The sequence below is a fragment of the Leuciscus leuciscus genome (genome assembly GCF_965113295.1).
Source record: "Leuciscus leuciscus genome assembly, chromosome: 24".
Classification (NCBI taxonomy): Eukaryota; Metazoa; Chordata; class Actinopteri; order Cypriniformes; family Leuciscidae; genus Leuciscus; species Leuciscus leuciscus.
The window spans coordinates 10,415,946-10,430,777 of NC_138723.1; the positions used below are offsets into that span (position 1 = coordinate 10,415,946).

Sequence of the window (14,832 nt, forward strand, 5' to 3'; positions counted from 1 at the left end):
AACTAGATATAGTGTATATAGTGTAGTCTATTGTGATTTATAATTAGCCCCATATAAAATAGTAGAGGTCCCAAAGCTGAAGTGAAATGGAAAAAATGCAATGAATGACGGAATGAAAACTATCCTAGACAGCCTTTGAAAACAAGTCAGTATCATGCAAGGAAATATTTGGAGAGGTTTTTTTTTTTTTTTTGGCTGATGGTGAATTGAATATCACATGCATGCTGAAACGCCCCGGGCTCTTTTCCAAATCTGTTCCGCTAATGTGACTTAAATCAAATCTTGTTTGTTACAAACGGCTATTTGTAACTGCTCTAAATCTTCAGGACTAGTGGCTCTTGAACACTTTTTTTTTTGCAGGCTATACTGTATGTTAACAATGACTGGTTTTTATTCAGTGCAACTCCCATGGGTTGCAGCAATATTTTCGTGGGTTATGAATCTCGGTCAGGGAAAGTAGGTGCTTTTTTTATTTTTTTTATTTCAGGCAGACATTCTGGCCTATTTTTTGCATTGGGCCAATGAGAGCAGCGGGCAGCCACATGTGACAGGTGCTTTACAAGCATTTTTCTAGTGTCTGAATGCTTGTGGCTCCAGGGTTTTATTGCTTTTTTATGAATACCATCTTTTCTGTCTTTTTGTGTCCTGTTCATGTTTGCATGCCACCAAACCAAAGTTTAGAGTTGGTAAGATTTTTTGTTTTTGAAAGAAAAAAATACAGTAAGACAATAATATTACAAATTAAAACATTTTATATATTTTTTTATTAATTAATTAATTAATAATAATAATAATGATTATATATTAGTATTGATATATTTAAAACTGTAATTTATTCCACTGATGGTAAAGCTGAATTTTCAGCATCATTACTCCAGTCTTCAGTGTCACATGATCCTTCAGATATCATTGGTAACACTTTACTTAAAGCCTTTATGTATAATGCATTATAAACGTATTCATAATGTACATTATAATGCATCAAATCTTTTCATAAATAATTGTAATTAAAGTTAAAATGCAATGTAATGTTTGCAGATTACTTGTTACTTCTGAAATTGGTTGTCGTGTTTTAATGCATTATACTTTCTAAAGGTGTAACAATTAATAGATATTATATCTAGTATTATAATGCATTATAACTGTGGTTACATTTAGTCATGAGACCAAGCAATGCATTACAATGCATAATTCATGTATTAAAATACTTTTATAAAGCATTATGTATGAAGACTTTGAGTAAAGTGTTACCAAATCATTCTAATATGCTGATTTGATGCTCAAGAAACATTATTATTATTATTATTATTATTATCAATGTTGAAAACAGTAAGATTTGTAAGATTATAAATGTCTTTATTCTTGAGTAATTTAATGAGTACTTCCTGATTAAAAGTATTCTTTTTTTTTGAAGTCTTTGCCCAAAATCAAAACCGTTGTAAAAAACAAAAACAACAAAATGTATGTTTATTAAAAAAAGTCTTTCTCAGGCCAAAGACTGATCCTCTCTCCATTAGAGTGGAGTGTCTGATACCGTGGTGATTCACTGCTAGTGATTCAGTAATATAAAGGAAGTGTCTCTTCCTGTTCCTACTAAAACAGCTGTATGGCTTTAATAGCAGGTATTATCTCTGCACTCTGTGTGTGGTGGCATTGAGCTTTTATACAGCTTGGCTCAAGCCCAGCACATTACACTTTAATCATCTAGTGTGTCTCTGTGTGTATGCGGTTGATTGTATTCATAGTCACACAGACTGGCTGAGGATGCCTGTTATTCCCTCTATCCATGAGAAGTGATGCAGGTCACGCTGTAAAATCTGCACCCGCCATCAATCACAGCACATCTTTCACTACCGTCACAATCGACTTAATTTCCCCCCAACAGACAGTGAAACATGTATATTTAGTGCGCTTAGTTTTAGTGGTAATGTACTCTTTGTATTCATGATGGATTCACATGGTTTTGAAAAACTTTGGTACCATTTTCATTAAAATATTTTAAATCTTTTTACAGTCTTTAAATTCTTTAAGATAAAAAGTTTTAGAAGTCTAGATGTGTTGTGATTGGTCGGCTTGATCAGCGTGTTGTGATTGGTCAACTACTTCCAGCGTGTTTGGGAAATGTCCCCTTACAATAACTATGAGTTTCAACACAGTATTAACCCTTTATTTTGCTTATGCCTTGGGTGGGAATTATTTAAATGAGGGATATCCATTTTGGGGGTGGGACTTGGGTGCTGACCATGCTGATTGGTTGAGTTCACGCAGCATTTTGATTGGTTGACTCCACGCAGCATTTTAATTCAATTAATTGTTAAAAGTCTGTCGCGGTGCGTGCAGTAAGGGTTGTTTGCTATTCGAATCAACAATGGAGTTTAAAAAATACGACCGATGGACCGACGACGAGGTTCAGACTTTTATTAAGGTTATATGCGGAGGACAAAATCCAGTGGGAACTGGTCCTACGTCACCGGACTATTTGCCTAATCTTCACGGTACTTTAGACCACAATGGAAACGCAAACAGCAATTGATCTGGGGGAAAAAAGTTCCTGGGACAAATTGTTCCGGGTAATTTCAGTGGAAACGCGGCTATACACACGAAAATTATGTCAAAATACCCGTCTCGGCAAGTATTCTCTCGGTTGTGTCATAAGTGAACAGTTGAGAAAGAAACCGGATGTGTGTCAGTATATGCGGTCCGTGCATTCGGTCTTAAAGTGACAGCAGCCTAATATTCCTGCTGTCATTAATGTTAATAAAATAAAATAAAATAAAAATACAGCTTTAACAAAGATGAACATGCGTTTACTTTTTACATTTTACATGTAAGCAGCTTGTATGATAAGTGTGCCGCATAAAGAGTGAGTACCAAGCATCATCTCCAGGTGCTCCCTTGAGAACCAGACCAAAAAAATCACGTGCTCCCCTGATAATAGGTCCTCTTTAAAGTAAAACAAAAAACAAAAAAAGGTCTAATAATCTGATATTTTAATTGATCTGGACACATAGTCATGAAGGTCTACAGATGCTTATGATTTGTTTCCTGATTTGTCTCTTGTTGATATGACGTTGTTTCCAGAAAAACAGATGTTGTTAAAGAACAACATAAGATAATGCTCATCAATGAGAGAACGTTCCAGTGACCGTTTATGAGACAGTCTGTGATTTTCTTGCAGGGAGCTGAACTTCCGTAACTTCACTCTGATCCAGCTGAACGAGGAGTTTTCTCGGGGTCGAGGGCTGGATGTGGGCGCTCGTGCCTGGAAGGGAGGCAATGTCCTGCTCTTCTTCTGTGACGTGGACATCTTCTTCACAGCCGACTTCCTGAACACATGTCGTCTTAATGCCCAGCCCGGTGAGAGAAAAGAGGAAACACTATATATAGCCCCAAAAAGTATTTGGACACTTAAAAATGGCCAACATTGATGATAATCAGAGATGTTTCCTGAGCAGCAAATCATCATATTAGAATGATTTCTGAAGGATCATGTGATAATTCAGGAATAAATTATTTACCCCAAACTTTTGACCGGTAGTGTAAATACATTTATATTGTTTCTGAGACTATAAGAGAGAGGATGGCCATCTAATAAAGTGCTTTATTGTTGTGTTGGTATCATAGCCAGCTGTGTGATGGCATTGTCTTACTCTGTCTTAGGAAAGAAAGTGTTTTACCCAGTTCTCTTCAGCCAGTACAATCCAGCTGTAATCTACGGCAGCCACGATCACACCCCCCCTGTGGAACAGCAGCTGGTAATGCAACTCATTTCATCAGGAGATTAAAATGCTTCATCAAGTTTGATGTGATTAATTGCCGCATTGTGATGGAACACACAATCATCACGGTCGCGTGGCATTGATATTCTGGACGTGTAGATAATAAAGAGCTTGATTAAATGTGCTGATAATGCGCAAATGCTGATTGAATTGAGAAAATCTATTGGCCTATATATTGGACTATAATAATAATGGACTATATATTTTGCAATAATTATATTTAAAAAAAATTGTTTTTGCTATTATTAGAGTGATGTAATTTAGCTATTACCATGCATATTAGGGACAAATGGGGGGAAGCATATACAAGATATCTCTGTCTCTCTTAACTGCATTTTGCTAAAAAAGACCCTTCATGATTTTGTTCCATATATATATATATATATATATATATATATATATATATATATATATATATATATATATATATATTTTGATGGGTTAATGCAAGACAAATCACACATTTGTGTTGCCACATATCTGGATGAAATAATCCTAAATAAGCCTCTGATGGGAAATGTTCCACTGAGGAAAAAGTTGTTTTGTGTTATCTAGTGGCTATTATTATAGTTACGTTTTTATTTTTAATTCCGTGAAAATAAATTTTTTTGACTGTACTAAAGCGTAAAAGTACCATAATATGGTTGTTGAGCTTTAGGAAACATGCAAAATTCAGTAACACTTTATTTTACAGTGTCATTGTTACATGTATACTTACCATAGTAATAACAGTAAATTATGCATAATTACAATCAGCTAACTCACAACCAAATCATTATCCTACCCTAACATTATAGTAAGTACATGTTGTTAATTACTATTACTCAGTACTTAAATATATAATTACACTGTAACAAAGACATCTTAAAATAAAGTGTAACCCAAAATTCAAATACTTGTTTCTTTGAAAAACAATGCAAGAGCCAGTTATTCTACTTTGAATGTGCGTTCCAGGTCGAAATGGGTTTTGTTTTGGTTTGGTTTGTGTAATCTTGCCCACTGACAGTTTACCCAGTAGTATTTCCACACCCGGGTTGCCAGTTGGTGGAAAGCACAGTGTATTGCAGCCATGGAAACCAGCAAACAAACTGACAGAAAACTCAAAGCCACACTAAGTAGAAATTGTGTTTTTGTCAAACAGCGACCCCTAGAGTCGCTGTGGAATACTTGCACTGTCGTAAATTATATTATAAAATTTTTACATGATTGCAGCTAAATCACAAGTAAATAGTCTATAGTCTAGGCCTACTGTATAATTTAATTTGTGTTGTTTTTATTGGAATGTAAACATTACAAAATGCCAGATAACATCAATTAAGTTAAATGTACGTCGCATTATTTCATAACATTGGCCGTTATGATGTCATTAGACATGATTATTGCAATTTATCATAATAGTTTGCAAATTGTGCTCGTTTACACTATTTACAACCTCTACGTTAGGCTTATAATTATGTGAGATATTGAAAGCTGTTCTCATGATAATCGCAGGAATCAATCAACAGCGTCGTCTGATATCCCTCAGGACTACGTGATAAATACACAGTCACAACACCCGAGTTCAGCTGGCAAACTAATTCGTGAGGCATAGCTATCTGATTTATCAAAACGATTCCATTTACACCTGGTCACAATTCAATTCGATCTTCAATTCTCGCGCTATATGCAGATTTAATGGAGTGCACGTCACCGAGATATGAGCTGCATTTTATAGATCATCAGCTAAAATTTCAAAATCAAAGACCGCAATAAGAGAGAGCAGTAACAGCCCTGGTAAGATCATTTCGTTTCTTTACTTTTAATGATGAAGATTGTGTGTTAAGCGTCTGCGACTTACTTTCACTTTGATTTGCGATAGTTTGCACATTGGCTTGATGCAGTTGCTCCTCTGCGGTGATGCGTGTTCCAGCGCGTCGTCATATCTGGATATAACATAATAGCCTATACAACGCTCTCACACGTTTTTTTTTGTTGTTTTTTTTTGCATTTTTGGGAGGAGTACAATTTACATATGTGGTTTCAACAACCATATGCATTTACACTTGTCCAGTTTCGGCCAGGTGTAAACAACCCCCATGACAAAAACATACGCACGAAAGCCGAAAACAAACGCTGGTTGGCCTCTCACGTCCAAATTTGACGAAGTGGTGGGGGCAGTGACGTATGCCGTAAAGCAGTCGAATTTTGTAGTTCTTTTGGTGCTCTTGTTACTACCCGAACACCGAAGTTACATAGTGCCAGTAAAAGCGATACAGACCCTGTCAGGCTATGGCAGACGTGTCATTCAACCTATTGTAAGTCGATGTACCATCACACGGATCTTGGAAATATATTATGAAGGTTGAAAAGTTACATAGTGTCGCTTTAAAGGCACACTATGCAGTTTCTGTTTTTCTCAAACAGCGACCCCTAGAGTCGCTGTGGAGTACTTGTATTTAACGTTACTGTCGTAAAACCACTCGCACAGAGCCGTCTCTGCACTCGTCCGACCGCGCTTTCCTCGTTTTCTTCGTCGACTCTGCCATGATTCACGTCTGAAATGCGGGCTAGTGTCTTCCATAGAGGCTGCTTCATACGTTGTGCCGTAAAGCTTCTACGAGTTCGTTTACCATCAAAATGATTTTGAAGCTGTTATATTAAGGTACAAATCTTGCATAGTGTGCCTTTAAGACTACAATGGAGGAGTTTCAGGGAGTTCAGAAACCATGCTTACTGAAATAGAGAATAACTCCCTTTGGAGTGACATTGTGCTTTGTTACTTTGCAAACCTTTTCCATGGTCAAACAGCAACTTAACGCCCACTTTCAGTTTACTCAGAAGTATTTCAATACCCTGGGTTGTCAATTGGTGGAAAACATAGTGTAACTGCAGCCGTGAAAGCCAGCAAACTGGGTCAGAGATCGCAGATTCTACCCAACCTAAAAAGCCTCGGCATTCATCTAAAAAGCTCCATGACCAGAGGCATAAATATTGGAGATGCGTTTGAGAGATGGCTCTCTGGCTCCAATATTTTGAATTTGGACTGCAGTACCCATTTCAACCACTAGCTGTCAATATTACAGACCGCACCTTTTAACGATAATAACACTTGTTGAAATTCTTTTCAAATCACCATCATTCTTTGAGTTTGTTATATAGTTACTGGCAACTGGCAGTTTTATTTACTCACCAAATCAATTTTTACACACATTTGCGACTTGGCAAGTGATAAAATTGGACCGTGAATGAGACACAAGATACCCATCAGTCATACTCATACTCATCAGTATTCACTCCTTTACAGATCATTAAAAAGGACACTGGCTTTTGGAGGGACTTTGGGTTTGGAATGACCTGCCAATACAGATCCGACTTCATCAATATAGGTAAATGTCCTTTTTAAGATCATTTTGAATGTAAAAAGCTCTTATGTAGAGACAGTATGTAGAAGTAAAATACAAACCATCAAATAATAATGCAATCTCAGTGAACACAACAGGTCCGACGACCTGTGAGAATCAAGCAGTTCTCATGACTTAACCGATTACCTGTGTGGACATGAGTAACATTACCTGACACAACAAGGGCTGATACTGATGCTTCAGCAGAGTTTAGTAGAGTCACATGACATGGACATCTCAGCAGACAGATGGCAAAAATACCATGCTCCATTAAGGGAAGTCAATACTTTGTTTCATAAGCACAATTAAGCAAATACATAATGTACACCATAAACTGTTCAAATGGAGATTCAGACTGAACAAATACACATTTACACGCTTTCCTACACAATAACACAGGAACAGACAACAGAGCTGTTTGTCCTGAGGGAAGTTCAAACTTCCTTTTAACAACAACAGATGATGCATGTAAACAACGTGTTCATTCAACATTTTCTTTTTGGCGGATGCATTATTGCAGCTGACCGCATTAACAATACAGGGGTCAGATTTAAATGCGCTGCTGCTGCCTTAGATAGGAATAATAAGCTATTTCTGCCTGATTGACAAAATCTTTAGAATAAAATTCTTCTTGACTGCCTTTTTCTTCTCTTAAAGGGATAGTTTACACAAAAGTGACAATTATTTAATCATTTACCTAAATTACATTCTTTCTTCTGTGGAACTCAAAAGAATTTAGTAAAAAGGATCTTTGTGGGGTTTTTTGTCCATACAATGATGTTTTGGACCAATGATTGTAAATTGTTTCAACATGGAACAAATATTTCACAATGTTTAATGCTAAATGGTTATAAAAAGGGCACCTAAATATGTATAAATCAACGAAAGTACAGATCTGTACAGAAAGACGTTTAATATAGCGTTGCACAATTTTACTGATTAATCCTTTATCCATGATGTTGATTCACCCATGAATAAACGTTTAAATGTCGGATGGGTATGGACCGAGACAGCTGAAACATTTTTCAGAATATCGTCTTTGTGTTACACAGAAGAAAGTCGTAAAGGTGTGTATGGACCATAGACTGTAAAAAATATGGACAAAGCGTCTGTGACGTCACCCATAGACTTTCTGAAGAACGGGTTTGAAGCCGTTTATGGGGGGTATGGGCGGCGCCATCTTGGAAAATCTTGGGAAACCCTAACCCCGCCCACCTTCTGACGCAGCGCGCGTCACTCAGCTCGCTCTGCTACTCCGGTTATCTCTGTGTATATTTTAGGCAACGAAATATGTTATAAAACACCATACTAACTCTTTTCGTTTTCATTTAAAGAAATCTTAAACATTATAGCCACACAAATGTGGTTCAGGCAACGCGTATTGATTATATTCACTGCACATAACGTTTGCCTATTTATAACAAAACGAAATATAAAACACAAACCTGCCTCTTTTCGTTTTAAATATAATATAAAAATATTAAACATTTTAATATGGTCCAGGCAATATGTGCATTTGTACTAAACAACAGATGTTGCAGTAAACAACATTACAGATCATCTTCGTTGTATTAAAATTTAAAATGACAAAACTCAACCCAGTCTCTTTTTGTTAAATTTCAGTTTTATCAATATTAGCTATTATAAAAGTATAAGTAAAAGGTAAAGTTACAATAAGCTATACAAATAAAGCAAACAATTCAGTCAAACATAAAAAGTCATGCGCTCGATCTAGTCTAACCATACAACGGTACAAGTTAAATATAGCTTATAAAGTTATGAAACTTCCCCTCAGCCAAAACGATTGCCCACGAGACCAAAAATCGCCCGTTAGATATAGACAAGACGAATTATATCTCATGTTTAACCACTACAGAGACGCCAGAGTCAGCGGCAAACCTCAAAACGTCTAGCCGATGAAAGGCTGCTCCAGGCGGGGTACATCGCGCCGAGCGCCCGGTCATCGCTGGATCTCACAACTGGATACAATTTTCATAAATCTTTATAAATAAACCACAGATTTGAGCTTTAAACAACTACATTCTCGCCTGAAAAACTCTTAAAACTACATTTCATGATACAGAAACAGTAGTATTATATGTCAACTGTATTAAAAAATGGCGCTTCTTATGTTGTCATTCTGCCTTTCAGCTGTCAATCAAGCTGTCAATCAAAGTTAACCACGCCCTTATTGTCATACATTTTATATCTAAATACTATCTAAACTAACGAGTTAGAAAAAAAATCACTACCCTCGCCGTTGTCAGGCACTCGGAACCTATCGAAAAATCCAATAAAAGTCCATGGGACCAACCTGTAAAAACATGATTTTATGCTGTGAAAACGGACATTTTAACATGGGGGCTATGGACATTTGCTCCCTTTTGGGACCTTCCCCTAGCGGATTTTCGATGTATTGCAGTTTTTCGCACTTCCGGGTAGGCTTCATTTTTCAGATCAGAATGTTGCCCCTTGGTATGGACAGGAGGAGAGAGTAATTTTTTGGATGAACTGTCCCTTTAAGAAGTCATAGCGATTTTTAGGTTATATGACAAAACAACTGAACATGTTGAGACTATAGCCACTTTCCCACCATTACGGTGAACCATTCTCTTTGCTTAACTGTTCAATTTCTTGCTGATCCGGCCCAGCCGGTATGGATATGGTTTTATTAGTGTGTGTGTGTGTGTGTGTGTGTGTGTGTGTGTGCAAAATTTCTTAAATAGATACATGCATGTTTGTGTTTTTATATATACAAAATAATTATACACAGTACACACATTGTGTAAACAAACTTTTATTTTGGATGCGATTAATCGCTTCACAGCCCTAGATTACTTTTTCAAATAAGTAGTGCAAGTTACTTTGTTTTCCCATGTGTTGACTGACAGGTCTCATGTCCCCATGTTGAGAGAAATCTGGTGCAGAGGCGTTGTGTGTGCTGTAACGGTTTGCAATCGTGCCGTGCCTAACCAATCTCAAGTGGAAATATAACTGGAACCGTTCCTTACCGTTCTTAGAACCATTTGGCCAGAAGAATTTGCTAGAATTTGGATTTTAGTATCTTGAGAAGACATGAGCTCCACATCTCTATTGCTTGAGGGTTCCATCTTTTGCTATTCAAGAAATGTGATGATGTTCATGTTCCTATTGACTGTCTCCTACTCTTCCAGGGGGTTTCGATGTGGACATTAAAGGCTGGGGCGGCGAGGACGTGCACCTGTACAGGAAGTACCTCCACAGTAATCTACTGGTAGTGCGCGCCCCGTCCCGTGGCCTCTTCCACCTGTGGCATGAGAAGCGCTGCGCGGACGAGTTACCCCCGGACCAGTACAAGATGTGCATGCAGTCCAAGGCCATGAACGAAGCCTCGCACGGCCAGCTGGGAATGCTGCTCTTCCGACACGAGATCGAGGCTCACCTCCGCAAACAGAAACAGAGGAGCGGAGCCAAAAAAGCTTGATGGATGTTACCTCTTCTTTACATGCTCTCAAAGGGATAGTTCACATGAGGACATTCTGTCCTCGTTTACTCGCGCTCGTGACATTTGCCGTTCTTTGTTTTGTGGAAGCAAAATGTTCTGGTTGTTCTTTTCACTGCACAATAAAGTCATCATAAAAGGGGTCCACATGAAGCCCAACATTACAAAATCTTGTTCTGTTTCTACCGTCTTGGAAATCCTGGAATATAGCACAAACATTAGGCAATGGGTACTGACAGAAGTTTCATGATTCGATTCCGGTTTGCAGACTGATTCAATCCCGATCTCGATTCACAAGCTTTTCATTTCAGTTTGATCACGATTCAATTTGATTCAATGCGTATACAAACATTTTAATTGAACATTAGGCAGTTTTTATATTAATAAAATTATCATAATAACTTTTAATGATATAATTACTGCAGTTCGTTTTTAAAATATAAATATTTAAAGTCCCTGCTGAAAAAAACGTCAACAAGAAACCATCAGAGAAGTTCTAATATTTTCCACTACGAATACCATTACAAACACTACAAACCATCAACTGGTAACTATTAAAACCATTACCAAATGGTTTCCAGTAGCATAGTTGGCAAGTTGTGAATAACACATAACGGTGACTGTAAAATATGTATTTTAGGTATGGGTGTGGCATATGTTGAGTTTAGAGTTTTGGATGGGGTCATTTGGGCTTGTTTTGGGCTATTTTTGATTGGCCTTTGGGCTGGTTTTGTTACACAGACCTGGCAACCCTGTTTTGAGACATATTCCATTAGGATTTAGTGATTTTAACATGCCACCAATAGAAGGCAACAAATTACCAGTAGAGACCCACAGGGACCATTACAGTTTCCGTCACAACCAATACAATTCCCATTATAGCCATTAAAACCATTACAAATTCAGTGAGGGTTTCTATTCGGGTTTTTTTTTTTGTCAGTAGGGATGTGCCTGTCATAAACACTGTTTTCATGACGTATTTATACAAACATTAAATAGCCTATTGAAGAACAAGTTAAGGAAAAGTATAATATAGTACATAGCAAAATGATCCTTTCTAGAGTAAATTTTTCTAGCTGACTATCGAGTTTATGAATGACATTTTTGACTGCTGCTTTGCTGAAGGCTAGCAATCTGTCACGCCACAGGAAAGAGCGCCAAAACGCCAATTTATTGTTTGAACATTACAATTGACAGAATTGCAAAGCTGAGACTTTGTTTCATATCAAAAGTAGCCATGCAAAAGCTTATTGAGATTTATTGAATGGGAGGCGCGCTACAAATATTAAAGTTTTGTTCACACATCAACTTGGGATTTAATACTCAAGATTGGTTAATCAAAATGAGAATCGATTAACACTGACAAATTTACATGTTCAACCCAGTCCTGTTTAAAATAAGTAGCCTACTTTTGCTGCATTTTTGAAGTTTTAAAGTGCATTGTATTAATCACACAGGAAAAGAGCAACCTGTACATTCTTCAGAATTTCTCCTGCACAGTGATTCTGTTGGAACGACACGAGCGCGAGTAAATGGCGACAGAATTAATTTATGTTATGCATGAGAGGATAAGTGGAGGAATTATACAGTACTGCCTTCAGTGAAGAGCCGGTTTTAGTAAGACTGACGCACACACCCAAACAATGAGATAACCGAGAGACGCCACAGGAACAGAGCATTTAGACAGACGTTCCCTAAAGACAAGATAGGGAAGCGTGGGTGTGCAGCAGAGGACCTTCAGTCTCCTTGGATTCCTACAAAATGATCGAGATGCAGCTCATGCTGTGTCTGTGATGCACTTCACGTGCTCAGTGAGTTACGCTGATAAACTGCTGTCTTTTGGAAAGAGTTCTGTACTATACACTAACTAACTAGTACAAATTACATTTAGATTTATTTTATTTTAATTTTTTTTGGAATGCAATAAAATGCCTTATTGCTGTTAATGTATAATTGTGAATCGTTGCGTAAGGCTATTAAGGGTCTTAATGCATGTATCTAGACAACTGTCCTGACAGTTTACATGACGAGCGGTTCAAAGAACTGCAATTCATTTTATGTTTGATTTATTAATGTTGTGGCGCCGCCTAGTGGTGCCAACTGGTTAGTCGACAGTGACCTGATGGTTTTTATGGAGGACTTTATTTTATACTCAAATGATAACGTAACACAAATTTATAATTGTTTTTGAAATTGGAAATCAAATTCTAATATTTAATTTTTTAGAGTGACCAAGAATCATACTTGATCATTTGTATTGAAGGATTCGATGAGTATTATGAGTACTGAATATTAACAGTATTGGTTAGAGATTATTTAATGATTCTTCCAAATGCTTGTATTTGTTCACAATTTACAATCTACAGATTTAGCAGATTTTTTTTAAGTTCATGCAGAATACAAGTCTGTCGGGTATAAAAATACATCAGGGTGCAAAGCACTTCTATAGCGGTGTACAATGGCTTAAAATAATTATTTATTGGGGGGCCTTTTTCACCCCAAAAACTCAAAGCTTGTATGTCTATTTGTATTCTTTAAATATGTTGTTATAGGGATAAACTCGTTCTCATTTGTTGTAAATGAAAAATCATTTAGATTTTGTGAGGACAAAGCAGAAAATAAAGCAAAAGAATGTGACTAATTTTCATACTTCTTCATTTATTTACTAAAACCATCGACTACGATTGAGAATGCGTTGTGTGGCCTTCACCGCTAGATGGCAGCATTGCATTTCAGACGGGATGAACATTCTGTAGGCCTACTGTTTTCTGATTATGCATAGGCCTACTATATTATTATTTTTGAAAATGTATGACAATACACTATTTATTTTAAATATTTGTATTGACTTAAAGTCATCTTTTCTCATTTTTGTTTTATTCAGTCATTAAATTATTACTAGCCTACATTATTTATTTTTACATAGGCCTACTTTAAACATTGTAAACATTAGATTTTCCTGCTCACTATATTTCTCAGAACCTTCTTATTTAAAAAAATATATATTATAGACATTTGCTACGATAAACATTATAATTAACGATATCATTATTATCCAATATTTCAAAATTAGGCTTTTCACACAATATTTATTTATAAATTCCATTTAGCCTAATTAAATTTGCCTATGTCTCACAGAACATTTTAAAATGACTGATTTGCTCTGATAATCTGTTTGGGTTCAAACTACATGCTATAGTGGATAAATGTTCGTGCATCGGTAGCTTAAACGGTCCTGTAGAAACCGTCAGGATTTTAAAACGTTACCGACTTGGTCCTCCACATTGATTTTGCTCTGCAAGCGTTCTGCACGGTGCAATACAAGACTTTAGCGCACATCGTTTTATATCATGCCAATTTATAAATTCAAGCGATTTTAAACTATAAAAGTAGCTAGCCTACTCGTCACCATGTCAGTAGGACAAAGCCGCCTCTCGCGAGTGTCAGACACAATTAAAACCTATCTGTAGGCCTATTATTAATGAGAATCAGACAACAAAAGAAAAGCTTTAATAAGGATTCATCTATATTTAACTTATACAATTATGACTATGCATAATTAGGAATTATAATTATATTTATAATTAGACTATGAGTTATTTTATATTTGATTATTCAATTTCAGTGGTATTTTTACTTGAATAGGCCTACTACTGTTGCATGTATACCTGAAAAAATATACAGCATTGTTTAATTTGTATTTTTATTCTATTGTAGGCCTATTTATTTATGCTACTGCTTCTAATGTTCTAATTCTTGTTTTATTTCTGACTATTGCAACAAATTAAGGTACCTCATAAAAAACATACATTGTGTTTTTAAAGTAGATGTTGAAGTAGGCTATATATATATATATATATATATATATATATATATATATAATTATTTTATTTTTGACCATGGTGGGCTATCTACTTTGGTATCGAGTATCGTGTAGGCTACTTTTGGTGGTATCGGTATCGACTCTACTCGATTTTTGGTCTCGTGGCATCACAGCTACTAATTACTGTACATATTCAACAGTGTAATTAGATTACTGTTGTAATTCCCTCTAAATAGTAAACTTATTACTTATTACTTTCTAAATCCTATATTAACCTCGACCAGTTGAACAATACAAGGATAGACATGAAACTGCACTTTTAATTCTTTAAAATAAATCAAATCAAATTGCTTAAATTATTCTTGAACC

At 36.3% G+C, this 14,832-nt stretch overlaps 1 protein-coding gene across 2 annotated transcripts in view; it reads left to right on the forward strand.

Moving 5' to 3' along the window:
- csgalnact1a (chondroitin sulfate N-acetylgalactosaminyltransferase 1a) overlaps nucleotides 1-13,281 on the forward strand; it is a 42,608-nt gene extending 29,327 nt beyond the window's left edge. For both annotated transcript variants that reach the window (XM_082156892.1, XM_082156893.1), the window contains exons 5-8: nucleotides 3,179-3,357; nucleotides 3,661-3,755; nucleotides 7,063-7,144; nucleotides 10,333-13,281. In XM_082156892.1, coding sequence (XP_082013018.1) covers nucleotides 3,179-3,357; nucleotides 3,661-3,755; nucleotides 7,063-7,144; nucleotides 10,333-10,622 — 646 coding nt within the window. In that variant the 3' untranslated portion in view covers nucleotides 10,623-13,281. The remainder of the gene's footprint in view (nucleotides 1-3,178; nucleotides 3,358-3,660; nucleotides 3,756-7,062; nucleotides 7,145-10,332) is intronic.
- The last annotated feature ends 1,551 nt before the right edge of the window (nucleotides 13,282-14,832 follow it).